Below are 27935 nucleotides of genomic sequence, written 5' to 3'. Positions count from 1 at the left end.
TTTTGTTTCCTACGCAACATGAAAAACCAGCCAAACTATGTTGAAGACATAAGGTAAAATAAGGTATTAAATAGGCAGGTAAGTCATCAGTTGGTTAATTCTTTCTCTAGAACTTAAGAAAGAAGTTAGAAAAAGGCAAACTCAGAAACAACAATGTACATGAAGGGGACACAGAGGGGGGATGCCTTACCCAAGGGGATGGCCCAAAGAGGCCTTCAAGTGTTGAAACTGGGCTGGCCTGCGAGGTTAAAGTTCAAGAAGTACTGTCACCAAGAAGCTATGTCTTCATTACACTCAGCTTTCATAAAATAGTATTCAAACAGGAATGGAAAGCTTCCACTTTACTCCCAGCCGTTATCTTTGATCATGTGGGCAAGTTCAATAATAAATTTTCCTTCCTTGTATTTCTGACTGCTCTCAAAGGCATGTTCCTGTGGGGAAGTAGACAAACAGTTTCAGAACAAAATGTTTCATTTTCCTACTGGCAAAGAAAGTTAAGGTTTTTTTGTGATTTTCACCCAGATGTTCCCTGAGCTGTGCAGGCAGGCCCAGGAGGGTCTATCTCAGGTGATATGTCTTCTGGGGAGCACAGGGTAATTTTCAGTTGCTTGCTATACTGTGAGCAGTTTTGAAATCTGTTTATGGGGTCAGAGATGTATCTCAGTGTGCACTGTTTTTAGCTGAGGCTCTGGGTTCCATCCACAGCATCACACACAAAAGAACTGTTTGCCAAGCATCTATTTGGTCTTAGGAGATGTGAAGAAGAATAGTGTTTACACAGCAAGAGTACTGGGAATAGGTCAAAGATGTGTGGATGAGAGGCTGTGTGTGTGGTGTTACATGTTTGTGTGTGCATGTGTGTAGGCCAGTGGTTGATGTCAGGTTAGCTCAGTTTCCCTCCACTTTATTTATTTATTGTGTGTGTGTGTAGTGTGTGCATGTGTATACAGTCATGTGTTAGCACATGTGGAGGCCAGAACAACTGGTGGGAGTCCTCTCCTTCCACCATGGGTTCTAGGGATGGAACTCAGGTTATTAGGCTTATGAGGCAAGTGCTTCCCCCCGCTGAACCATCTTGCCGACTCTCCACTTAAGTTTTTGAGACAAGATCTCACTGAAGCTGAAGCTCACTGATTCATCTAGACTGGCTGGCTGGCTGGCCAGCATGCTCCTGCCTGTTACTCAGCACCGGGGTTATGGATGTGCACTGCTGTACTTGGCTCTCTACATGTGTGCTAGGGATCTAAACTCATTTAGGCTTGCATAGCATGTACTTTACAGTCATCTTCCAAGCCCAAGGAGCAGGCCCTTTATGGGAACATGACCGTAGACACTTATCATTTTGTTACATGTAGCTTGAGGTTCTGGGGACACACATGACTGGGAAGAGTCCTGGCTGGTAGACACAGAAGAGTCTCAGCAGGAAGCAGAAGGTACTGCAATGGCTTGCAGCATACAATGACCACAAAGGGAGGACAAAGAGGGGCTTGGAGACGTGGCCAGCCAGGTGGAAGGTTGGGTGGGCCTCCTAGAGTCTAATGCTTTGAGGGGTTGTGTCAGGTACTTTGCAGCTCATGGGGAGGCCAGGAGATTATGTGGCCAGGAATTCAAGAAAGGGGCCTTGACCTAAGAGTTCAGCACTCAAAAGAAGGCACAAAGACTGGGAATAAGGCTCAGTAGATAAAGTGTTTGCCACACAAACATGAGGACTTGAGTTCTGATCCCTTGAACCCATGTCAAAGCAGGGCAGGTGTGGCAGCCTGCTTGTAATCATGGGTCCCAGAGGCAGAAAGCAATCTCTGGGTCAAGCTGGCTAGTTTAAAGAGTAAGCTCTTTAAACAGCAAGCTCTACATTCAGCAAGAGATTGCCTCAGTAAATGCAGTAGAGCTTAAGGAAGATATTCGATGTCAGCCCATGGCTTCTGAGTGCCCACATGGGAACATACACACATGCGCATATCACTTCACAGACACATGCAAAAAAAAAAAAAAAAAGTATAAAATGGGCTTCTGGAGTGCCAGCTGGGGTAGAGTGCTAGGAGGCTTCTACTAGGAAATAAGATAGGCAGAGGTGGACGTTTAAAAGCTACCAAAATTGTGTCCACAGAAGCACACCAGGCTGATGTGGCCAGGGGAGACGATTCTGGATACAGGGGCTCAGCAGACAGTGTCTGGCCTCTGCAACAAGAGGCACTGAGACCTCAGGGTCTATGGATTAGGGAGGGGCCAGGAGCAACAAACTTGTCATCTTGAGACATCAAATCAATCATGTACTAGAGAGAGAAGGCTGGAGACAAGTTGGCAACCTCCACTCAAGGTCTGGGAGAAAGAAGGGCCCTAGGAGAGAACCCAAGGGCTACCATAGACCTGGTGCTGAGGGCGCTTCAGAGTTTGCCCTAAGCCATAGCACTGGTGGGCATGGTGTGTCCCATGCCTATGCCATTCCTGACCAGCTTCCAAAGGAACTGCTGGAAACCTGTAATCCACTATGTGCCAAGCATCTTTTAACCACTTGAGCCATCTTGCTGGCTCCATGCCTGTTCTTATGTGTTGCTGGGGATGGAATCTTGGGCTTTGTGCATACTAGGCTAGCACTACCTACTGAGCTTCCCCAGCCCATGGGAAACATGTAATGTTTGAGTGGCCCCATCATTCCATTGTCAGGGCTAGGCACTCACATATTTCCACCCGAGTGTGGTCTTGCAGTTCTCACAGTAGATGTCAGCCACTGCATGCAGCCCGGTCAGAAGGACCCTCTCCTCAGCAGGGCCACAGCCCACATTCACCCTGTTGAGACACAGTGGCAGTGCTGGAGCTCCCTCCCCCAGTCCCCTTTCCCCTGGCCTGCATCATTAAAAGTGTGTTAGGAGGAACAGGGAATTTTTCTAGAGAGGCACAGAGCCTTATTACCCCTCCCATCCCTGCTTTAACAATTTTTTTTTCTTTTCATGGTATTCAGGATCAAACCAAGGGCCTCACAGATGCTGGGTAAGCACTCTACCACTAAGCCACATCCAGCCTAAGAATTACTTCTCTCCCCAAGAATCCCAAAGGCACAGGTTTGGAGGCTAAACTCCCAACAGAACAACTGTGCTTTCGTAAACACAGATGCAGGAGACCAGATCAAGGCACTGACTGGGCAATGCTTGACTGCTGGTGGGTAGGACTCATTTACATATTTCAACTGTGAATAACTGAACAGGTAGATTGAAGCAAGCCATGCCAACTGATGGGGACCCAGGCCACCTGCTAGGCATTAGTGACAACACATACTCACACAGAGTTGAAGAGATAGGCACGCCCCTGACTTCCCTGAAAGGACTGCAAAGAAGAAGAAAGCATTAGGAGAGTGTTGAGGTAAGACACCAAGTACCTGAGCTCTGTGTTCTGGGTTGGTGGAGCAGGGCTAGAACACTGAAGCTCAGGCTGACAGTGGCTCCCAGACGTGCAATTCCTGGAGCCCCGTGCACTGTGCACCTGGGGTTTCTATTAGCTCTGCTGAACAGGTTACAAAAGAGCAGACAGAGCCTCTCTCCAGTTCTTTCTTTTGTTTTTTCTTGAGACAGGGACTCCCTGTAGCCCCAGTTATCCTAGGACTCGCTATGTAGATCAGGCTAGCCCTGAACTCAGAGATCCACCTGCCTCTGCCTCCCAAGTGCTGGGATTAAAGGCGTGTGCCACCATGCCCAGCTATCCCCTCTCCAATTCTAACAATTCTGCATCTAGACAGCCTTAGAAAGTGGCTGTTGCATCAACATTCTGCAAAGGATGCATTGTAAGTTCACAGCAAACAAGAGCTGGATTCTGTGGTGCATACCTGCAGTCCCAACTACTCAAGAGGCTGAGGCAGGAAGATGGCTTGGGTATTTAAGACTGACCTTTGTAACACGCTTAAAAAAGAAAAGGGGTTGAAGAGATGGCTCAGTGGTTAAGAACACTGGTTGCTCTTGCAGAGGAACTGGGTTTGGTTTCCAGCACCTATACTGTGGCTAACAACCATCCATAACTTCAGTTCGATGCCCTCTTGTGACCTCCATGGGCTTTACATGACACAGGTGCACTTACATACATGCAGGCAATACATTCATACACAAAATAAGAAAACAGCAAATCAGCTACAAAATGGTGAACTCTGTAGGCTTATACAACTCCACTCAAGAGAGGAGTTGTAAGGCAGGTCTGGGAGGATTTAAAACACAGACTCAGCATGTTCTCATCACTTCTAAAGTGGTCTGGTGCCTCACTATCATCAGGTATTAGTAAGCAACGGACAATTTCTCTACTTTTTCCAATGAGATTAAAAAAAATTGTAGCCTGAACTGAATGTGGTGGCTATTGCCTGTAATCTCAGTATTCAGGAGGCAGAGGCAGGAGGATCACCACAAGTTCAAGGCCAGCAAAGGCTACATACTGAGATCCTGTATCAAACAAAACAAACGATGTCAAAAACCAAAGTTGCAACCTATGCCTATGATTTTGAGCCTGGGATTTTGAGCCCAGTCTAAAATCCATCTATAAAGGGGGAAAGGAGTGGAGAGACAGCTCAGTGGTTAAGAGCATTTGCTGCTCTTACGAAGGACCCAAGTTTGATTCCCAGCACCCATATCAGGTGGCTTATAACTGTAACTCCAGCTCCAAGGATCCTCTGCCTCTGGCCTCCATAGGCACCTACACACAAATATACAAACCCCCACACAATACATTCAACTAAAATGAAATAAATCTTGAAGACATTTAAAAAAAGCTGGAGCCCTGGGTGAGCCTTATTTGTAAGAAAAGGACTTTTTAATGGCTTCCTACCCTAGGAATAACATACCAACTAAGAAACAGCTGCAATTATATGCATGTGTTCAAAGATGACACAATGGATAGGCAACAAGCCAGAACAGGGGCTTGTCTCTTTCCTGAAAAGGTGAGAATGCCACGTAAGAGGCTCATCCACTTCAGTAGAATGCTCAAATGATCCAACACAGTACATAACCTCAAAAGTAGGTAAGAAATGTAAACTACATGAAGGCTTTTTTGTCTACTACTATAACACCAATTCAAAAGATTGCTGGGAGGGCAGGGGCTAGAGAGATGGCTTTGTCAGTAAAGTGCTTGCTGCATAAGCAAGAGAACTGGGGTTTGAACCCCAAAACCCATGTAAGAAAGATGAGCAAGATGAGCACAGGTCAGGTGTGATGGTGCACATTGGTAATCCCAGTGCTTGGGGTGCAGAGGCAGGAGGATCTCTCTGAGTTCCAGCCAGTTCTACATACTGAGACCCTGGGGGAAAAAAAGGCACCCAGTTTTAATCTCAGTGCTGGGGAGGTAGAGACAGGCACCCCAGGGCTTATTGGCCAGCCAGTTACCTGAATCTGAGAGCTTCAGATCCAGTGAGTGATCTGTTCGTAAACAACAAAGTGGAGAGTAATTGAGGAAGAAACTAGATGTTAACCTCTGGCCTCTACATGCACATGTACACACACTCATATACACAGAGAGACAAACAGGTACATGTGAGGGATTCTGTCATACAATTTGGTGTTATCAAAGTGTGAATCCCCTTCTGAGAATTCATTATAGGGAACCAGCTCCAGTGCATGATGAAATGTGACAACAGTCATTGCTGTAGTTCATAGTCAAGAAACAAAATCTGAAGACAGATGACAGATGGCATCAGTGAGCAGTTAGACAACATTCAAGCAGGACTCAGTGGGGAGGGAATGGAATAGAAAGATACCCCCAAAATAGTAAGAAAAGCTGAAAATAAGTGTCATGTAAGTCCTTTATGTAAAGAGAAATGTGCTCCTATACACACAGGAGAGAGAGAGAGAGAGTGATAGAGAGAGATATAGCGAGAAGAGTCAAAGATAGTGTATATAAGTGTAAATGAAGTTCTGTATGTACAGAGAGGTGTGGAGGTGTATGCGCGGGAGAGAGAGAGAGAGAGAGAGAGAGAGAGAGAGAGAGAGAGAGAGAGAGAATGAATAACAGAATATACACCATATACCAAACTACTCAGAGTATGGATTCCAAGGAATTGAGGTAGAGGATAAAACAACTCTCATTTTTTGCACATGCTGGGCAAGTGCTCTACCACTGAGCAACAACCCAGCTTTTTTTTTTTGAAAGGGTTTCACTACAAAGCCTAGGTTAGGTTGAACTGCCTCAGCCTGATGAATTCTGAGATTATAGGCATGTACCACCAAACCACACACTAAGGCAATATTAAGTATACATCTATAGATTGTATATATAAATACACACACACATTATTTTGTATGCTAAGTGAAAAAACCAGAAGTACAACCTCCAGTTGACCCTTGATAGACATCTCAGCTGAGCATGAAATAAACCTTTGTTTTAAGCCACTGAAATTTGGTAAGATTTTTTTCTAACCTGACAGAACTCAAGACCTGGTAAATATCAAGTGCTCTGCCACTGAGCCCACCCACTTGTTCTGATTTTAAGATACAGCTTTTAGATTTAAAAAGGGAGAGCTGGCTCAGAGGTTAAGTCCACTGGCTGCTCTTGCAGAGGACCTGGGTTTTGTTCCCAGCACCCATATGGTGGGTAACAACCATCTGTAACTTGTTCTAGGGGATCCCATGCCTTCTTCTGGCCTCTGCAGGAACCGTATGACATGGGTACATTTACATACATGTAGACAAAACATTCATACACAAATTTTTTTTTTTTTTGGTCTTTTTGAGACAAGGTCTCCCTACAGCCCCATGGCCTGGAACTCACTATGTAGACCAGGCTGGCCTCGAACTCACAGAGATCCTCCTGCCTCTGCCTCCTGAGTGCTGGGATTAAAGGTGTGCGCTGCCACGCCTAGCACAATTTTTTTTTTTTTTTTAAAGAAAAGAATGTTCAAAAAGACCAAAAAAAAAGCCGGGCATGGTGATGCCACGCCTTTAATCCCATATACATATGCATACATACACATGCACACATGTACTCATATATACACATCAAAAATAAGTTTAAAAAAAAAAGGAGGGCTTCCTTGGACTATGGGAGTCCTTGTTTAAGTGATATGGAGGTGGCTCCAGTCTCCAGTGTGAAACGTGATCCATGTGGTACAAGCACCTCAGTTTCAATAAGTCCTTGTAATCAGAAAGATCACTCAAGAGAAAAGAGTTTGCTATGGTTGTTGCTATGGTCCGGATCTTGAATGTCCCCCAAAATGTGTCAAATGCTTGGTCCTAGCTTGTGGTTTTACTGGGAGGTGAGGGAACCTTTAAGAAGTAGAGCCCAGGAGAAGGAAGTTAGGTCTCTGTAAGTGAGTCCCTGGGGCTACTGGGACTCTGGTCTCTTCCTCTTTGCTTCCAGCATCCTCAAAGTGAGCAGTTTCCTCTGCCACAGGCTCCCACCATGGTATGCCTTTTTTATGGGGGGAGGGGTACCTGACCATGCACTGAAATCTCATTACAGTAATACAAAGTTCAAAATCCCCCTCATCTCCAGCTGAGATGTAAAGTTTGATATCTCTTGGCAGTCTATGTACTTTTGTTTAAATATTTTATTTATTTTTATTTTATGTGTATGAGTGTTTCGCCTGTATGTATGTAAGTGCGCTACATGCATGCAGTGTTTGTTTGTGGAGACCAGAAGAGGGCACTGGATCCTCTGGAACTGGAATTATAGACAGTTGTGAGCCACTATGTGGGTGCTGGGAGCCAAAGCTGGGCCTTCTGCAAAAGCAACCAGTGCTCTTAACCTCTGAGCCATCTCTCCAACCCCCTATGTACTATTTAGGAGTTTAATTTGTGCATCTTTCCAACCAGAAATGCTCATCTGATGTGATGGAAGTTTCAAACAACTGCTTTTCTAGCTTTTCTTGATGTAATTTTAAAAACAGCTCATAAGGCTGGGCGTGGTGGCACACGACTGTAGTTGCAGCACTTGGGAGGCAGAGGCAGGCAGAGCTCTGTGAGTTCAAGGCCAGCCTGTTCTACATAGAAAGCTCCAGGCCAGCTGGGGCTACAGAGAGACCTTGTCTCAATCAGACCAAAATTTTTAAAAAAAGGTGTCAGGAGCTGGAGAGATGGCTCAGCAGTTAAGAGCACTGGTTACTCTTGCAGAGGACCTGGGTTCAGTTCCCAGCACCAACACAGTGGCTAACAACCATCTGTAACTCCAGTTCTAGGGAATCCGATGCCTATTGCCTCTGTGGGTATTGCATAGACATGGTGCACATACATACAGGCAAAACTCTCACACATAAGTGGAAATAAATAAATCAAAAAATTAAGAAAGGTGTCTGAGGAACTCCTATTGCTTTCTAGAAACTTGTGGATGGACAAAAGAGCCACAGAAGCAATGAGGGGGCAGAAAGTCTGTCTTAACAGTTAAAAATTTATTTATTTATTTAATGTGTGTGCATAGGTGGGTGAACACATGCCATCACATGCATGTGGAGATCAGAGGACAATTTGTGGGAGCTGGTTCTCTCCTACCATTTGGGTCCTAGGAACTGAACTCAGGTCATCAGGCTTGGCAGCAAGTACATTTACTTGCTGAGGGATCTTGCCAGCCCAGCCTTAATAGTTTTTATTTCTAATGATTAACAGAGATAAGACAATCTCTTATTTTTACTATTGAAAATGCAAGTAGATGAATATTCGTCTAATTAAGTAAGTCTAAGATGAGATTTATAAAAGGTACAACTTCCTGACAGGACTTTCAGAGGTTTTTTTGAGTGGTGCTGGGGATTGAATCCAGGGTCTCAAACCTACTAGGCAAGCATTCTAATACAAAGCTATATTTCCAGATCTCTTTTTACTTTTGAGACAGGTCTTGCTAGGTTGCCCAGACTAGCTTTGATCTCACTCTATAGCCCAGGCAGACTTTGAACTTGCAATCCTCCTGCTTTAGCATTTTAAGTTGCTATGATGACAGGCCACCAGGCCCCTGGCCTTCCTGAAAGGACTTCAATGGCCCAGGAGGATCAGTGGCAAAGTTGTGAGCAGTCAGGGATGGTGAGAGGCCACAGGCTGTGGGGGACAGTGGGTGAAGTGGTGGTTCCCAGAGGGAGGATTTGCTCACTTATGACATTTGAAGTGTAAATGTTGCGGGGTGGTGAGCATCACATGCTGCTAGTTAAGCAGCTCAATGGGAGGAGCAAGATCGCCAGCTCAGTCCTCAAGGCTCCCATCAGGCCTTGCAGTACAGAGATGGCCCAAGACTCCAGGACTCCCACAGCCTCACAGCTGGTCATACCCCCCTGGGAGCTTTCCTTTTTATTCCTTCGGTGCTATAGATTGAACCCAGGGCCATGTGCATACCATGCAAGCTTGTAGAGCTGTGTCACTAGCCCTGGGCATTCTTCTGAAAAGCCTCTTTCTTCTTAACCATTCTGAGTTTTCAAAATGACATAACTGCCTCAAATTAAACGAGTTATGTTTACAGATTTTCTAGACTTTTGTTCCTTCAAAGTTCTCTGGCATCATATTAATTTCATTGCTCTGACAAGTAACTGATTCATCTGCTCTTTGCAATCCAGAGAGGCCCATCCATGAGCCAAAATCATAACCAAGATGATGGTCTGGCCACATTTAATCCCAGCACTGCCCAGCAGGGGAAAGACCTTTAGGACACAGCAAGTTTAGGAGGCCATGTGGTGGTTAAATGTTTGCCTACTAAGCACACCCATAGTGATAAGGACTCACTGAATAATGGATTTCAGCAGTTTTGACCCAAGCCACTTGCCTTGGAGATGAGTTCATCATGATTGGCCAGGTGTGCTCTGCAGTGGATACAGCTGTACGTTCGGTGACAGTTTGGTAGGTAAGCTTGGAAGGTTTTGGATTTGGTCATTTTCACCATGTCTGCTGGGCGCTCGTCACTCAGCTCAGGGCCAGCAGTGGAGGAGCTACGGCTCTGTTGGACTCTCTGGCAAAAGAAACACTGGAAAATGCACGCAAGAGCCGTTGCTGTTCTGGACGGTGTGTGGTGCTGTCCACACACTGGGACGGGAGAAAAATGGTGCAACCTGCGAACAGATCAGACAAGGCTCCGGTTTACAAAGAGAATCAAGCACATCCAGATGTGTGTTTAGGATTCATATATTTTTGAAAAGTGGGAGGTACAGTACTAAAAGTTTAAGGTCTAACCCTTTCTATTGCTTTGCGGTGCTATGGATCAAGCCTTGTGCCTGAGAAGCATGCACTCTATTACTGAGCTGCATCCCTAGCCTCAGAGCTCTTTCATTTGGGGTTTTTTATAGGGTCTCACTCTGTAGCCCAGACTGGCCTCAGTCCTCCTGTCTCATCCTTCTGAGATCTAACCCTTTAAACGTACATAAAAAGCACTAACATCTAACCCCACAGGCATGCTGTATCATAAACATGGACGTTTGTGCCTTTCCACGATGTCAGAATTGGACAACAGGAAGTTCCAGGCTATTACAGTATCCCTTGCTGCAATGTGCCAAGTAATCCTGATCTCACTCAATACTGCAGCCATTGGCAACTACAGGTTCTTTTTTTTTTTTTTTTTTTTTTTTTTTGTTTTTTTGAGCCATGCTCTCTTTTGGTCTTTTTGAGACAGGGTCTCCCTGGAGCCCCAGCTGGCCTGGAACTATGTAGTCGAGGCTGGCCTTGAACTCACAGAGATCTGCCTGCCTCTGCCTCCCAAGTGCTGGGATTAAAGGTGTGTACCACCACGCCTAGCTACAAGTTCTTTTTTACAGGGTTTTTTACACCAATCTTTGTATGTGGTGTATGCACGTGCACATTTGTGTGTATGCAGATATGAACGCAGAACCAGAGGTCAAACTTCAGTTCTTCCTTAATCTCTCTCCACCTCATTTTTAAAAAGTATTTATTATTATTATTGGGGTGTGTGTATGTGCAAGTATGGGTAAGGGTCAAAGGACAACTCTCAGGGAACAGTTCTCTCCTTCCACTGTGGGTTCTGAGGGTCAAACTCAGGTTATCTAGCTTTTACCCACTGAGCCACTTTGCCAGCCTCCACCTTATTTGTTGAGGTTTCTCCGTAACGCTGAAGCTCACAAATTCTGCTAGGCTACCAGGCTAGCAAGCCCTGATCTCCTTTCTTTGCCTCCCCAGTGCAGGATTACAGGCAGGTGCTGCCATACAGTTCTTTATGTGGGTGCTAGGGATCTGGACTTAGGTCCTCATGCTGGTGCAGCAAGCACTTTCTGAGCCATACCTCCAGTACTTTTCTTCCAATCTAGTGTGTATATGTGTGTGCGGACTCGTCCTGCCATGGTGGAAGTCAGGGCCATCCTTGCCTTCTACACTATTTGAGGCAGGTCTCTTTTTGTTCCGCTGCATATACCAAGCTGGCTGCCCTCCAGCTTCCAGGAATTCTCCCGTCTCTGGCTCCCATCTCACCAGAGAAACACTGGAATCAGAGGGATAAACCCGTCACATAGTCAAATGCTGTTTTCCTTTTTCACAGTGCTGGATGGAACTCAGAAGCCCCTGGCTTTATGTGGGTTCTGGTGATTTGAATTCAAGTCTTCATGCTTATGCAGCACTTTCTCCACTGAGCCACCTCCCCAGCCCTCCAATCTTAATGCTAGTATAACTCTCAGATCACACATTATATCTCACCTAGTATCTTAAATATGCATAGATACAAAGATTTCAGAGTGACTAAGAAAAGGTCAAAGAGGCTGCAGAGTTCAGAGGCTGTCCTGAAGCTGGAGGCAGAGAGCTCACATAGACAGTCAAGTCTGTAGGGGGACCACAGAAATTTCCCCACCAGAAGGTACAGAAGTGCTCAGGAGCAAAGCTGTCAAATGCAGGTCTGGGTGGCAGGCTGTATTGAATGTCAATTTGAACTGGGCTGAGTGTCACTCACAGGAGAATCTGCACTCAGGCTGGAGCCCAGGGACAGAGGCAGGGGTCCTTTGCTGTGGCAAGTTTCTTGAATGAGGTTCATGACAAGTAGTCTGATGGTCCGTGTGTCTACCACACCTCAGTCTTAGGGTGCTCCTTACTGCTGTAATGCTGTTCCATCTGGTGTAACTGAGAAGCCCATGTGTCTGGTTTCTGATGATGTGACATATTCACAGGTACAAATAAAATGTTTATCAGTTTGTGCCTCCCACTGTGCTGACTGATGTCATAGCAGTGTGATGTAACATGAGAGATGGATCTAATATTAACTAATCCTTAAGTTACTTGTCAATCCAGAGAAATAAATCCCTCTCATAGTCAAATGCTGTTTCCTTTTTCACAGTGCTGGATGGAACGCAGTGTCTCGCACATGCCAGGCAAGTGCTCTCTCTCTCTCCCAGATGGGTTCCTTTATTTTTTGGGGGTGTGAGTACATGTGTATATGTATACTCATGTGTATATGTGTGTTCATGTGTGGTTGTGAGTCTGTATGGGGGACAGAGGTCAAACTTCTGGTGTTATTCCTCAAGAGACACTCATCTTTTAAAATTTTTTATTTCATTTATTATTTTTGTGTATGTGTATGAGTGCAAGCATGCATGTACCACAGCATGTGTGTGTGGGTTATAGAACAACTTTTGGGAGTTAGTTCTCTCCTTCCACCTTGTTGAACTGGGCCTCTCTTGGTTCTGCTGCTTTGCATGTTCGGTGCTAGCTGGTCCACAAGCTTCTGTGCTTCTGTCTCTGCATCTCATCTTGCTCTGAGTGCTGCAATTACAGATGCATGCCACTGCCTCCAGCTTTTTGTGGGTTCCAGGGATTGAACTCAGGCCATCAGTCTTGCACAGTAAACACTTTTACCTCCTGAGCCAGCTCACCAGCCTACTTTGTGGTTTGAAAAAGGGTTTCTCAGTGGCTTGGAGCTTGCCATGTAGGCTAAGCTAGCTAGTCAGCCAACTCCAGGGATCTGCCAGTCTCTGCCTCCCCAGTGTTGGAATTATAAGCATGCATGTGCCACATGCTCTACTCCAAGAATGTAATGTTATAATCCAGTGGCTGCTCAGGCCACAATCCCTGCAGCAGCCGCCCCCTCTCACAGATGCCCACAGGCACCTACTAAGGGCATTGTCTGTGAACCTCTAGCTGACTACCAGGTGCCAGGGCTTCTCACCCAGGGAAGTGAGTTTAAGTCAAAGGGGTACTGGTGGCCAAACACCCTGCTTCCCACCTCCTTCTCAATTTCCCACCTGGTAATCAGACTGCAAGGCAATGAAATCTCCCCCAACTTCAGGGAGCTGAAGGAGAGATCCCTCACTTCTTCCACATGGGTTCTAATTCCTCTCTTTATAGCCTCCCTCACCCATGATGTCTCTGGTGCTGGGGCCTGAACTCTCCTTAGGGCCCCTGCCATGCTGTTGTTCTGTCCATGGCATCAATAACTTCTCTAATAAACTTACTCCCAACAATCTGAATCCATCTTGGTGTCCTTCTTGAACCCACATCCAAGACCTTCTACTCCCCAGCATTTTGTTTGTTTGAAGCAGGGTCTTGTTACATAGCCCTGGCTGGCCTAGAACTCACTGTGACTAGGCTGGTCTTGAACTGGTCTGCCTGCCCCAACCCTAACCCTCCTGAGTGCTAGAGTAACGGTGTGCACCACCATACTTGGTCCGAGCATTTAAAAAAAATTTTTATTATTCTTATGAGTGTTATGCCTGCGTGTGTATAAATGCACCTGTGTCATGCAGTGTCCACAGAGGTCAGAAAAGGTCATCAGATTCTCCTGGAACTGGATGGTTGTTAGCTGCCATGTGGGTGCTAGGAACTGAACCTGGGTCCTCTGCAAGAGTAGTCAAGGCTCTTAACTGCTGAGTCATCTCTCCAGCCCCCTGGCTCCAACATTTTTTTAAAAATCCAAAAAACAAACAAGCAAACAAACAATAAACCAAGTTTGAGACAGTCTTGCTACATAGCTCAGGTTGGCCTCAAACTTTTAAACCTTCTGCCTCAATTTCCTAAGTACTGGCTGAGATCACAGGCATGTACTCACTGTGCCCAGCTTCCAAATGTCTATTTTAAAAAGTCAAAAGGGGGCTGGCAAGATGGCTCACTGGGTAAAAGGGACACTTTCAACCAAGTCTGACCTCATCACCAGGATCCATGCGGTGGAATGAGAGAACTGATTTCCTCAGGTTTTCTCTGACCTCTATATGCATGCCACACACATACACTTAAAAACATGTAATTTTATTATTATTATTTTTTTTGTTCTTTTTGAGACAGGGTCTCCCTGTAGCCCCAGCAGTCCTGGAATTCACTATGTAGACCAGGCTGGCCTTGAACTCACAGAGATCTGCCTGCCTCTGCCTCCCAAGTGCTGGGATTAAAGGCGTGTGCCACCACGCCTGGCCCAAAATATGTAATTTAAAAATGTTAAAATGAAGTCATTAGAAGAGACCTAATAAAGAAAAGACAGTCAGTCATCTAGACACATATCAGAAGAAGAAGATAGTCACAGACAAGCTGAGAGTCCTCAGCAGAAACCACCCTGCCAACACCATCATCTCCGACTTCAACCTCCAGTACTGAGATTCATTGTCCAAGCCACAGTGTGGCAGCCCTAGTGGATGAAAATATACTGGGTCTTGGGGGCAGAACATCTAAAGCAACACTCCAGTTCTCCTAAAGAATCTCCCAGGCTGCCTTCCATCCCAAAGTACTGTTCAGAACCACTGGGTCATTTGGCCCTTCCATCGTACCTGTCTGAGACACCACCTACTTTGATCCAGTATTTGTCATTCTCTGCTTGTCTTGACAGCTATGTCCTATGCATGGCCCTAAGTAACACCACTGTGTCTTCCAAGCTGTGCTCTAGACACAGTACTATGACAACTTGTTTGTGTCTCTGTAGGTGGCTGGACACTTCTGGTGTTCACATAACACCTATTGACTGTGCTGTGATTGGCCACTGCACAGTGCTGCCATAGATGGCATCTTGTGTCATTGGTCAGGTCTGGGAGTACATGGGTTAGGACATACATGTGATGGTGACAGGGATGCCTGGCAGCAGCAGGCAAGCTCCTGATACACTTCATCCTCTCTACTTGATGTGGCTGAAGCTTTTAATACTTTGTTGCCCAGCAGGTAAGATTTGCTTCAACCTGGCCACTCAAATAGTGGATATACATCCTCTTCTGTGACACTCCTTTCCAAATTCTTTGTCCTTTTTTTTTTGGCCATGATGTGTTATATTAATTTTTATTAATCATACAAATAATTTTCTATATCTCAGGGCAAGCTGGACAACCTGGCAGCCTGGATGGGGTCGCCTCAGAGACCCACAGGCTGGTGGCATCAACATGAATTCACAGTGTAGCACGCACTTGTGTTCATCTTGTAGGTAGTTCTCCACATCATTTGGGGTCTTGGAGATGATGGAGGTGGGGAAATTTCACTGCCCTTTGCTGGCTCAGTAGTCTCTGCTTGCAGGGTGTTCTTATCCTGTGTCTACATTTTCTTCAGCTTGGCCTTAATTTCCTCCATGCGTGGCTTATTTGCCATTTTCTTAAGAGTCTATGGTTTCTTGTTCCAAGTCCAGGTTCATGGACTTCAGAGGGCTTCAGTTCATCATGGCAGAGAAGGCATGACATGGGAGCCATCTCATCTGTGGTGGCAGGACCAGGAAGCAGAGAGTCAGCGGGCCAACACAAGAAAAGGGCATAACCTTCAAAGACCTACCCTCAGTCACCCACCTCTACAAGTTAGAGACCAGGTAGGTGTTAACCACATGAACCTGTAGGGGACATTTCAGACTCAAACCAATATCCAAATGTGATCACTATTTTAAAATTAAATCCTATTTGGTGATAGTAGTTGGATTCTGGTGCAGGTATAGAACTGCACTGCTTAGCTTCATCCACAGCCTGGGATGAGCCTCTGGCCATGGTCCTCTTGGGATCTCAGTCACATTATGAACATTTGCTCAGCAGAATGCTGTATCGCACCTCATGAATGCTGTGATGAGAACTTCAGGAAACCTATTTATATTAAAAAAAAAGAAAACTAAAATCTGTTTTTTGTTTTGTTTTTTTGAGACAGGGTGAGATCTTACTTTATAGCCCTCAATGACTTGGAACTCTCTGTGTAGATCAGGCTGGCCTCAAACTCATAGAGATCCACCTGCCTCTATGTCCTGAGTGCTTAAAGGTGTGCACCACCACACCCATCCAACTAGGGCTGGGGAGATAACTTAGTAAAGTGTCTTTGGCTTAAGCATGAGACCTGAATTTGGATCTCCAGTACCCATGTAAAAGCTGGGCATGGTGGTGCAGCTCAGTGAGAGACCCTGTCTCAAAAACAGTAAATGTGGAGAACCATCATCAACCTTTGGCTTCCACATGCACACACATATATAACATACCACTCAGCCACACAAACATACTGCTTACTATGTACAAAAATTAAGAGAAAGGTAAATGAAAAAGAAATAGTTTAATGTATCATAATAATGAACTTCCCATCTAAAACTATGATATATATTACGACCAACCCTCCCATTGAGAAGTATTTAAAATACTGCTAAAATATTTCTAACATTTTCTCATAAAACACAAAGTCTTGCTGGGTGGGGTGGTACACACCTTTAATCCCAGCACTCAAGATGCTGAGGCAGGCAGATCTCTGTGAGTTCCAGGCCAGCTGGGGCTACTGGAAAGACCCTGTCTCAATGAAAGCCAAAACACAAAAAGACAAGGCCTTGCTATTTTGTCCAGGTTGGTGTCAATCCTCTAGCCTCTTGTCTCAGCCATCCAAATAGGTGCAACTATGGTGTGTACCACTCCCAATTTAAGATATTTCCTTAAAGGCAGAAAGGTAATGCTAAACAATGAGGAACAGCCAGGTATCATCTGAGCATAGCAGAGCCTAGAGTGGACCATGCACAGTGTAGACCTTGCTGTGAAAGCACTTGGCAAAACCCAGCATACTGGGCCTCTGTTTCCAAATGTAAGGCTGAGTACAAGTGGATTCATAACACAGGAGCAGTAATCATAGGTCAGCCAACAAATGAATTCACAGCCCTAATTCCCATCAGTCAGAAGCTTTCAAGAACTCCAATAGATGGATTTTCTTTACAACAGCTTTAGATTGACAGGCACCTGATGGATGCAAGCACAAATCTTAGAAAAAGTATCTGTATCCCAGTCTTGAGAAATCTCCACAGTAAGAATAACTCAGTCATGGGCCTGTAGAGTGCTTTGAATAAGAATATCCCCCAAGGGTTCCAAGTATTTGAACACTTGGCCCCAGTTTATGGTAGAGTCTTTGAACCTTTAGGAGGTGTGGCCATGCTAGAGAAAGCATGTTGCTTGGAGAGGGCTTTGTGAGTTCACCGCCACATCTTCCTTCTGTCTCAGCCTCCTGTGCTTGCTTGACGATGTGAGTGCTCAGGCCGCCTCTGCTGCCATGCCTCCCCCTCCACAATGGACTCTCATCCCTCTGGAACCGTAAGTCAAATAAACTCTTTCTTCCATAAATTGCTTTGGTCATGGTGTTTTATCACAGCAACAGAAAAGTAACTAACATAGCCTGAGAGATGGCTCAGTCGGTAAAGGTACTTGCCTCCAAGCCTGATGACCTGAGTTCAATCCCCAGGACCCACATGTTGGAAGCAGAGAACCAACTCCTACAAGTAGTTCTCTGACTTTCACTTGTGCATTGTGGCACACCCCATTCGCAATAGGTAAAACAAATGTAAGTTATAAACTTTTTTGATTTATTTTTATTTTATGTGTATGTATTGTCTGCATGTATGTAAGTGCACCCTTGTCATGTAGTGCCTGCAGAGGCCAGAAGGGGGTGTTGGATCCCCTGGAACTGGAGTTACAGAGGGTCGTTAATCACCATGTGGCTGTTGGGAACTGAACCTAGGTCCTCTGCAAAAGCAGCCAGTGCTTTTTACTGCTGAGCCCTCTTTCCAGTCCCTAATTTTTTTTTTTAACGAACAATACAGGGGCTGGAGAGATGGCTCAGTGGTTAAGAACACTGACTGTTCTTGCAGAAGACCCGGGTTCAAATCCAAACACCCACATGGCAGCTAACAATTGTCCCTAACTCCAGTCCCAGGGGATCTGACAGCCTCTTCTGACCTCCACGTGCATTGCATGACACAGGTTCACTTACCTACATGCAGGCAATACACACATACACATAAAATAAAAATAATAAAATATTAAAAGAACAATGCGGTAAAAAAAAAAAAAAGATGGGGTAGACTGGGGATATGGCTCAGTGGTATAGCACTTGTCCAGCATCCCAAGTCCCCCTTTCCCACCCCAAATCAGGCTCTCAAAGAAACAAAGCACCAATACCAAGAACAGGGAGATAAACACAGAGAGAGACTCAGCTCTATATTTGAGTCCTTGACCACAAGTAAGGAAATACTTCTTGCTACATTTACAGAGATGGATGATTAGCAAATGAGGAAAGATGACTTAGCAGATTTGGAAGATACAAATAGAACTTCTAGAAATAAACACTGTTAAATACAATGGGCTTAACAGGAATAAGATGCAGAAGAAGAGAGAGTCAGGGAACCGAAGATGAGTCAGAGCAATTAATGATGAAGTTGTTTCCAGAACTTGAGACACTCACAGACTTAAGAAGTCTGAGCTAAATTCCAAGCAGGAAAAAATAAAAATAAAATCACAGCTAGACACAACAATGAAACTGCAGAACACCAAAGGAAATAGAAAAACGTCTTAAACATCTCCAGGAGAGGGAAAATTACCTGATTATCAGAAGTGCTTCCAGAGTAAAACAGCGAGTCCTAGACAGTGGTAGACAAGGTACCAATCGCTAAGGTACCTTGAAAGATGGGAACCATGATCCTAGAGCTTCACATCCAGCAAAAATATATTTCAAGAATTGGGACAGCTGAGTTCCATCCCCAGCACCACCAAAACCCAAAAATCCACTTTCATAAAGAGCCAGGTAGAGTGACTCACACCTGTAATCCCAGCACTTGGGAGGCAGAGGCAGGAGGATCTGAGTTGTAGGCCAGCTTGGCCCACATTAGCAAGATCCTGTCTTCTCCAGGACCCCTAACCAAAAAAACATGAGGGCAAAATGACATTCTTAGGTAATTAAAAGTTTTATTGTAGCAAAAATTACTAAAAGGAGGTTCAAGGATATGAAGAAAAGCAACACTGCACATACACTACCTGGACAGAAAAAACAAAGATAAATGGTTAGTCTGTGGACAAGCAGAACACATTGTAAGGCTTTTTTCACTATGTAGTTCTGGCTTGGCCTAGAACTCACTGTGTAGGCCAGAGTGACCTTGAACTGAGAGATCGCCATCACGCCTGGCCTATGTGGGAGTTTTAAAAAGACACAACTCTAATAAATGACCCCAATAATTCCAATGAAAGCTTAAAATGCCCAGAGTCCTTGCATTTTCTCCAAAGGCAGAATTGTTGAACAACAGGAGTTGAGTTCTGAGAAAGATGCCATTGAATGATTTAGTTGTGCAAACATCTCATCTCTGGGTGTCCTTATGCAAATTAAGATGGTGGGGACATTACTGGGCAGTATGCCCTTATGAGAGTCACTATATATGTGCCCACTTTAACCAAAATGTCATTATGTATTGTTTTGATTCTGATAAATTGAGGATAATCTGGTAGTAGCTGATGAAACATCTGTAAGAACTAAAATGAATTTCCAAAACCATAAAGAGAAATACAGAGGAATGAAAAAATGTCAAGGAAGGTGAGAAAAAGAAACAATGGAAGGACAGAAAGCACAAATGAAGATTTAACTCAAAATATACCAAATGCTTACATCAAATGTAAATACACTAAACATTAAGGCTCCAGACTAGATTGGAAAACAAAATTCAGATAGATTCCATTTGTAAGAGACACCTTTCAAACCTAAGGGCAGAACAGCTGAGATGCTAAGGTCAGAACTTGGCTGGGGGTATCATGGTATATGGTTTATAATATTTTGCTATAAGTATGTTTGTTTTGTATATTTATTATAGGTATATGTTCCATAATACAGAAATTAAAACCAAAAAGGATTTTAAAAAGGAGACACTATATGGGGCTGGAGAGATGGCTCACTGGTAGGCGTGTGTATGGCTTTTTCAGAGGATCCAAGTTTGGTTCCCAGCACCCAATTTGGGCAGTTCACAACCACCTGTAACTCCGGCTTCTGGGGGATCCAATACTGCTGGAATCCAAGGACACTTGTACTCATGTGCACATACCCACACTCAGAAACACACATACACATAATAAAATGATAAAAACAAATCTAAGGGGCTGGAGAGATGGCTCAATGGTTAAGAGCACTGACTGCTCTTGCAGAGGACCCAGGTTTGACTCCCAGCACCCACATGGCGGTTACGAACCGTCCTTAACTCCAGTTCCAGGGGAATCTGAAGCCCTCTTCTGACTTCCGCAGCATTGCATGACACAGGTGCACTCACATACATGCAGGTTATACACTCATACACATAAAAATAATAAATATTTTAAAAAATCAGTAAAATAACCAATGAGACTGGAGGTGTTAGCATACACCTGTGAGTGAGGAGGGGAGAGAATTAGTTACTAAACTTTAGTGAGCTTGTTTTTCTTCATGGATGAGAAACTAATGTGATTCAGTTGGTAGAGTGCTTGCCTAGCATGCATGGAGCCCTGGGTTTGATTGCTAATATTGCATAAGCTGGGCATCACAATACATACCTGTAATCCTAGCACTTTGGGAGGATGAGGCAGGAGGATTAGAAGTTCAAGGTCATTTTTGGCTACAAAGTGAGTTCAAGGTTAGCTTGGGACACATGAGACCCTGTTTCAAAATATAAATACACAAAAGGGAAAAACATGGATGGAAAAACTGGATGTGGTGGCACCCACCTCTAGTCCCAGCTACTCAAGGCTGAGGTAGGAGGACTGCTTGAGCCCAAGATCAAGGACACTCTGGAGAATGCAGTGGTTTTGTTTCAAAATGAAAAAGAAGCACACTGATGGTCCCATGGGAAGCACTAAGGAAACTCAGCGTCAGCAGGTGGGGCGGGTGGGGTTGGGCATAGCTGCATGTTGTTCCCTCCTAGATGCATATTTCCCAGGTTGAGGCCACAGTCCCCCAAAACAAAAGTGCACAAGCTGGGGCCTCCACCAGGACCATGCACAGAAGGCCAGCCCCTGCACATTCTAGGAATGCGTTTTTGGCTCACTGGTCAGTCTGGGTCTAGGTCATGAGTCTGATTAAGATTTTTCAAGCAGTGGTTAAAAACACTTGCTGCTCTTGCAGAGGGCCCAGGCTCCATTTCCAGCAACCACATCAGGCAGTTTACAACTGCTTGTAAGTTTGTTTCCAGGGGATCAGATGCCCTCTTCTGGCCTCTGCAGGCACTGCACACATGTGCACATACAGATAAGAAGACACTCACACACACCTAACTAAAAATAAACAAAATTAATAAAAAAGATTTTTTTATCTGGGTGTGGTGGCCCATACCTTTAATGCCAGCAGGCGATTCTATGTGAGACTGAGGTCAGTCTGGTCTACAGGGACACCCGGACTCAAAACAAATAAACAGGAGCTGGGTGTGGTGGCACAAGCCTTTAATCCCAGCACTTGGGAAACAGAGGCAGGCAGATCTCTGTGAGGCCAGGCTGGTCCATTTGCAGGTCAGCCAGTGGCTATTGGGAGACCCTGTCTCAAAAAGACCAAAACAAAAAAAAACAAACATTTCCCTGATCAGATTAGCCTGTGGCTATGTCTATGAGAGACTATCTTGATTGATGATTGATGATTGATGTGGAAGGGTCCAACGTGCTGTATATGAGCACCATCCCTAGGAAGGGTATGTCTGGGCTGTATAAGAAAGCTAGCTGAGCATGAGCCAGAGTGAGCAAGAGAGAGAGCTAGTAGGTAGCCTTCTTCCATGGTTCCTACCTTCATGTTCCTGCCTTGACTTCTGGCCCTAACTTCCCTCAGTGATGGACTGTTCCTGCCTTAAAGGCATCTTTACTTGAAGAAGGTGCCTGTGTGTCAGTCCCCAATCCCTCCTTATGGTAGGTAGTCTCTGCTGAGCCTGAACTGTTCTCGGCATTCCTTGCTCCCCCTTCAAAGGCAAGGCTGTGGCTCGCTGGGTTGGTGCCTCATACAAACTTCAGGTCATCTCAGCAATGCATACAAGTCCAAAAAAAGGGACTCTTGGCCTGGCAACAGCCAGAACCGAAAGCAGTCATCCCTGACAAGCCCATCATGGGTGTCTTGTGTCGCTCTAAATTAGAAACTGTGTTGGGAAAATCATGGTCAAGCAAGCAACATAGAAATGGGGTTTTACTATTAAGATGTACCAGTCAATTAGGAACCACCTTAAAGTAACTAGAAAGTAAATCTGCTCAATCTACCACGTGAATACCACAGACACCATGATCCCCTGAGTTTGGAGGGCATCTACCATCTCCCCAAGCAGATAATGTTGCATTTTTTTTAAGCAAACTAATATAGTGTGTTCCAGAAGTTTCTCACATAAAATAAGCACATACAGTTATTTTAAGAGACTGTGAATCTGGCTCATGCCCATATGGTGCAATTATCATACTGTGGACTGTGGAAGATGCAAGCACTGTGGAGGAACAGTAGGCTCAGCGGCTCTTGATGCTTAAAGGTATGAAGTGCAGACTGTCTGGAGCCATGGTAACCCTCCTGCCCCACACTTTTTTTTTTTTTTTTTTTTTTTTTTAGCCAGGCTAGTATTGATCTCACAGAGATCTGTCTGCTTCTGCTTCCCAAGTTCTGGAGTTCTGGGGCTAAAAGCAGGAACCACCACACTCATCTCCACCTTCTTTTTTCGTCTTTTTTGAGACAGGGTCTCCCTGTAGCCCCAGCTGGCTGGAACTCACTATGTAGACCAAGCTGACCTTGAACTCACAGAGATTCACCTGCCTCTGCCTCCCGAGTGCTGGGATTGACCAGCCCCACCTTCTTTAAGAGTACCCACACTCTTGTCCACAGGCTTGCTTCAACTTGCTCTAACATGGCCACTATCTTAGCACATGAGCTTGGGTGCCCGTTATTTCACTTGTAAAGCCTTCCAGACTTTGTGAAGTGAAAGGAAGCTACCAGGCACTGAAAATCAAGCACATTGGTGCCACATATTGTAGTCACACTAGGCTGGGGATTCTGCTGGGCTTAGCTACAAAGTCTCCTGGAGCAGAGGGACAGAAATGTAGTCAGATGCAGCAGATGCTGATGAGAACTTGCCACATTAGGCCATAGCTTATAAGGAAGGCGGAGTACAGGCTGGCTCCATGTGCTGGGATATTAAATTCATCTCCCCAGGAGGAAAAGCAAGAGACCTGGGGCTTAAGATGGAGCAGTGGAGTAGTGAGTGATTAGTGTCTAGTCCTGGCCTCCTACCTTGTCCCTGCAGCTTCTGGCTCAAATGCCCCCTTTTCTCTCCATGGGAGAGGTCTCTCAGCAGCTGGCTTCCTTACATAGCTCACTGGTAAGGCACTGTCCTGGGGATTAATAAGATGCAAAGGCCATGGCTACTCATTGCAGAGAGAGGGATAGCAGGCTAAACTGCAGTCTCAGGACTAAGGATGTGGCTCAGCAATTAAGAGAGATTACTGTTTTCTCACAGGACTAGAGTTTGTTTCCCAGTACCCACGAAGTTCACAACTGCCTGTAACTCAAACTCCAGGGATCCAACACCCTCTTCTGGCCTATGAGGGTACCTGCACATGGCACACAACACACACACACACACAAATAAAGATAAATCTTAAAAAACAAAACAAAACAAAAAACCCAAAATACAACAGCAGCCTCAGGGACAGGAAATGCAGCAGCTCTAAAAAAGCTGACCATCCCAGGCCAGCACCATGCTAAGCAGCTTACTGAGAACTACATGGTGTGACAGCATTCCTGAGGGATGTGTGTTCTTCTTAACTGTGCAGATGGGAAAACAGGCCTAGAACTCAACCAAACTTCCCAAGGTTGTACAGCTGGCAAGCTGTGGAACTGAGGTCAATGCCAGAGTCCAAAGCCAGGCCCACTGTGCCCGCAGCTACAGAGCAGATGTGCTGCTTTACTGCTCAGTGCAGCCTAAAGGCACATACTGCTATCCACTTTATACCAGCAGGCTAACTGTCAAAACCATCTGAGCCAGGTATGGTGGTGCATTTCTGTAGGCCCAGTTACTAGGAAGACTGAGACAGGAAGACTAAGCCCGAGAACTTGAAGCCAACAGGCACACATGATGAGACCCTATTCCTTGGCAGGAGTGGAGTGAGGTGGGAAAGCTGACAAGGCTACTGGTAAGAGCACGCTGTATTATGTCATTTGACAACATCTATAGCTTTCCTGGGTGCACATCCCTTCACTGGAGAGGTCTGTCCCTGCAGGATAAAAACAGTCACAATATTTCCTATAATTATCAAATATTAGAAAACACCTCAAGTCTAATCAAGAGTCTGGCCAAATGCCCATCGGGGGCTTGAGGCAGTTTCCTTTTCAATGTCTGCTTTTTTTGGTGCACATATTTATTTATTTATGTATGTGTGTGTGTGTGTGTGTGTGTGTGTGTGTGCCAGCCATAGTGCATGTGTGGTTAGAGGACAACTTGTGGGAGTTGGTTCTTCTTCCACTATGTGGGTCCCAGGGATCAAATTTGCATTGCCAGTCTTGGCAACAGGTGTCTTTTACCCATGAGCCATCCTGCCAGCCCCAAAACTTTATATTATATATATATATATATAATTAAAAAAAATTTATGTGTATCAGTGTATTGCCTGCATGTATGTGAGTGTACCTGTGTCATGCAATGCTGCGGAAGTCAGAAGAGGGTGTCGGATTCCCCTCAAATTAGAGTTAAGGACAGTTTGTAGCTGCCATGTGGGTGCTGGGAATCAAACCTGGGTCTTCTAGAAGAAGAAGTGTTCTTAACCCCTGAGCCATCTCTCCAGCCCCAGTAATGTATTTGTAATCAGCCTTTATTGAAGATCCTGCAACATAGTCTTCCCAACTTCTACCACTAATAACAAAAGTTCTCTACAGCACTGGTCCTGAGACACCCACTAGCAGAGGCACCTAGTTTCCTTGCAGACAATACAGGGGAAGATGGAGGAACAGTACACAGGTTGTCAAGAGATGACTGAAGAGGACGAAAAGAAGTTGGCAATTTATTTTGGCGGGGATATTGAGACAGGGACTCCCTGTAGCCCCAGGTGGCCTAGAACTCCCTAGGTAGATCAGGTTCGCCTCAGTCTCACAGATATTTACCTGCCTCTGACTCCCAAGGGTTTGGTTTAAAGGCATGGACCAGCATGCTTGGCTAGAAGTTGTGAATTTTAAACTTTTTTTTTTTTTTTTTTCTGAGACAGGGTCTCATGTAGCCCAGGTTGGCCTTGAACTCAATATGTAGCTAAGGATGACCTTGAACTCTTCACCCTCTTGCCATCATGCCTAGCTGAATTAAAAAAATATTTTATTTATTACTTTTATTTTATAAGTGTATTGCCTGCCTGTATGTAAGCACACCTGTGTTGTGCAATGCCCGTGGCATCAGATTCCCCTGGAACTGGAGTTATGGACAGTTGTTAGATACCAAGTGAGTGCTGGGAATTGAACCTGGATCCTCTGTAAGAGTAGTCAGTGCTCTTAACTGCTGAGTTATCTCTCTAGCCCCCAATTTTTAAATTTTTTTTTGGTCTTTTTGAGACAGGGTCTCCCTGTAGCCCCAGCTGTCCTGGAACTCACTATGTAGACCAGGCTGGCCTTGAACTCACAAAGATCTGCCTACCTCTGCCTCCCAAGTACTGGGATTAAAGGTGTGCAGCATCATGCTCCGTCTAGTTAAACCATTTTATTTAGTCACATATAATAAGATGCGATCAAATATTCAAGGATTTCAACTCCATTATCATCTGTTGATGGCTTGCAGCAAAACCCCAGTACCTCCGCTGCAGGAGTGTTCCTTGAGGCCAAAACTGATTTCATTCCCTTGACTTCATTTCTGAATTCATCTCATATTGCCTTCTCCAGAATCCTTAGCTCTCCACCCATGGCTGCTCAGGACCCTCTCCCACCTCTACTCAAATCCCTTGCTAAAATTCCCACTTCTAGCTGGGAGTTACAGAGGCAGCTCGGAATCTCACTAGCCTAGCATGTATGAGGCCCTCGGCTGGGTCTCCAGCACCCCCAAATAATCTCCTTTATATTTCAAACTATGTTCAGTGCATTTATTAACATTCCATTGAGAAAAATACATTGCTATCATCCAAACCCTCGCCTTCCTCATTCCTGCCTCCTTGACACTGATGCTTACGGAATTTAGTGAAGACAGGCAGGATCAAAAGACAAAAGTTACAGTGACCCTGGTGTTGACATAAAGAAACAGTGTTACTGCCTTTGGTTCTTTAAAATGGAAAGACTTACTACCTAGAGTTTAAAGAGTGGAACATTCTCACTTATTTAAGACCAATGTACCACAGTATTGGAGGATTCCAGGTATGGGGGAACTGCCAGGACGACCTTTCCAACTTTTGATTTATTTTTGTGGTAGGGATGGAACCCAGGGCCTCATGCATGCTCAACACATGTTCTACAACTGAGCTACACCCCCAGCTCTTTTGCAGTTTATGTAAATCTAAAGTTATTCTAAAATAAGTTTATTTTAAAAACTAGAGCTGTGGATAGAATCAGCTTGCCTAGAATGCATGAGGCCCTCCACTGAAAAATAGACTATTATTCAAATTGGTCACTAATAAGGTTCAGTTAATATTATTTTTTAAGTTTTTCATATGGGCCAGATCCTGGGCTACTTCATGTCTTTGGTAAGGTAGGAATTTGGTCTAATCCGTCAGACAAGGTAACCACGTTGGCACTGCCAGAGGGACATAAAGATCCTGAGTACCCACCTTTCTCCAGCATGGCACCTCTGTCCCTTAAGAGACCAAAAAAGTAGGGAACCAGGGAAATGGTTAAAAAAAAAAAATCAAGCACAGCTACTAGAGGGGGCAGGTGCTCAGCAAACCTTAACAGTTGCTGGAACACAGAGGCAAAGGATGCCTTGCTCAGGTGAAGGGCCTGGAAAGGTTCCCTAGAGGTAAGGCTGGTGTTGAGGCCTGAGTAGTTTAGGAGAGCTGGTAGGTAGAAAGAACATTCTTGGTCAAGTCACCCCAGGTTGAGGCAAATACATTTTGGAAAGCTAGAGGAAGAAGGCAACTCAATAGAAAAGGCTTGATGTGGAAAATGGGTATTTTCCATTTCTATGATCCTTCCCAAGAGAATTCCACCAGCTTTCTATCCTGTAACTCGGCACATAATGTGGACATCAAAGAGGTCCATTTTCACAGGCACTGAGGAAGGAGATCTTATTTCATTGCTGCTGCTGGCAGTCGGCATTAATAAAGCCTTGTGCCACAAGTGGTAAACAATGAGGACAACTCCTTTTCATCATTATTGTGTCGGCAACTTGAACATATCCCCTTTAATCAGCATTCTTTTATTGGAGGTATTTTTGTATTTATGTCTTTTCCCATTTTTTTTTTAAGTAGGGGAAAAACAATCACTAGGTCCTTTACATCCTAGTAAATGGGGAGAGGTCGGGAGGGGTGTAAAGAATAAAGGGGGGGGTGTAAAAATCAAACACTGGGTTTTGTGTTGTCTTCCAAATGGAATGAACCAAGTAACAAGACAGCGGAAAATCAGAAAAGTCAACGGGTGCTCTGCGCTCGTGCCCCGCCCGCAAGTCTCCCAACAGGTGCTTCCCGGCCCTCCCCAGCCTCAGCTCTTCAGGCCGCAGCATAGTGCTCCTGAGGCCCGCCCGTACTCACGGCCGCTCGGCGGTCCGCCCCCCGGCCCGAAGCGCCCATCCGGCCCGGGCTCGGTCTGCGCGGGCTCGGCTCTCAGGCGGCCCCGGCGCGGCCCGGGACGCGTTCCGGCCGTTGGCGCCTTGGCAGGGAGCGAGGCATCCTCCCGCCGCCGCCCCGTGGGCCGCCTGCCCTTTGTTTTGGAGCGGTGGCCCAGCCCAGCCGCCATAAACGG

The 27935-nt window shown here is 45.2% G+C and overlaps 1 protein-coding gene across 1 annotated transcript; it reads right to left on the bottom strand.

The window, feature by feature from the left end:
- Positions 1-81: 81 nt before the first annotated feature.
- Positions 82-27935, bottom strand: Ypel1 (yippee like 1). The gene is made up of 5 exons (XM_008842205.2): positions 27725-27935; positions 9703-9985; positions 3278-3321; positions 2679-2787; positions 82-431 (listed from the first exon to the last, which is right to left on the bottom strand). Exons 2-5 carry the CDS (start codon positions 9817-9819, stop codon positions 342-344), a joined length of 360 nt encoding a protein of 119 aa, XP_008840427.1. The 5' UTR covers positions 9820-9985; positions 27725-27935; the 3' UTR covers positions 82-341.

This window comes from Nannospalax galili, unplaced genomic scaffold, assembly GCF_000622305.1.
Source record: "Nannospalax galili isolate Female #2095 unplaced genomic scaffold, S.galili_v1.0 scaffold321, whole genome shotgun sequence".
Classification (NCBI taxonomy): domain Eukaryota; kingdom Metazoa; phylum Chordata; class Mammalia; order Rodentia; family Spalacidae; genus Nannospalax; species Nannospalax galili.
Note: the sequence above shows the minus strand (reverse complement) of the source record. Positions and strands in the feature narration are given on the sequence as shown.

Coding starts and splice junctions, on each gene's coding strand:
- Ypel1 (XM_008842205.2), bottom strand. CDS start 9,819: ATGGTGAAAATGACCAAATCCAAAACCTTCCAAGCTTACCTACCAAAC. Junction 3,322..9,702: donor ATGATGAACTCATCTCCAAG/GCAAGTGGCTTG, acceptor TCTTCTTTGCAG/TCCTTTCAGGGAAGTCAGGG. Junction 2,788..3,277: donor GCCTATCTCTTCAACTCTGT/GTGAGTATGTGT, acceptor GTGTCTCAACAG/GGTGAATGTGGGCTGTGGCC.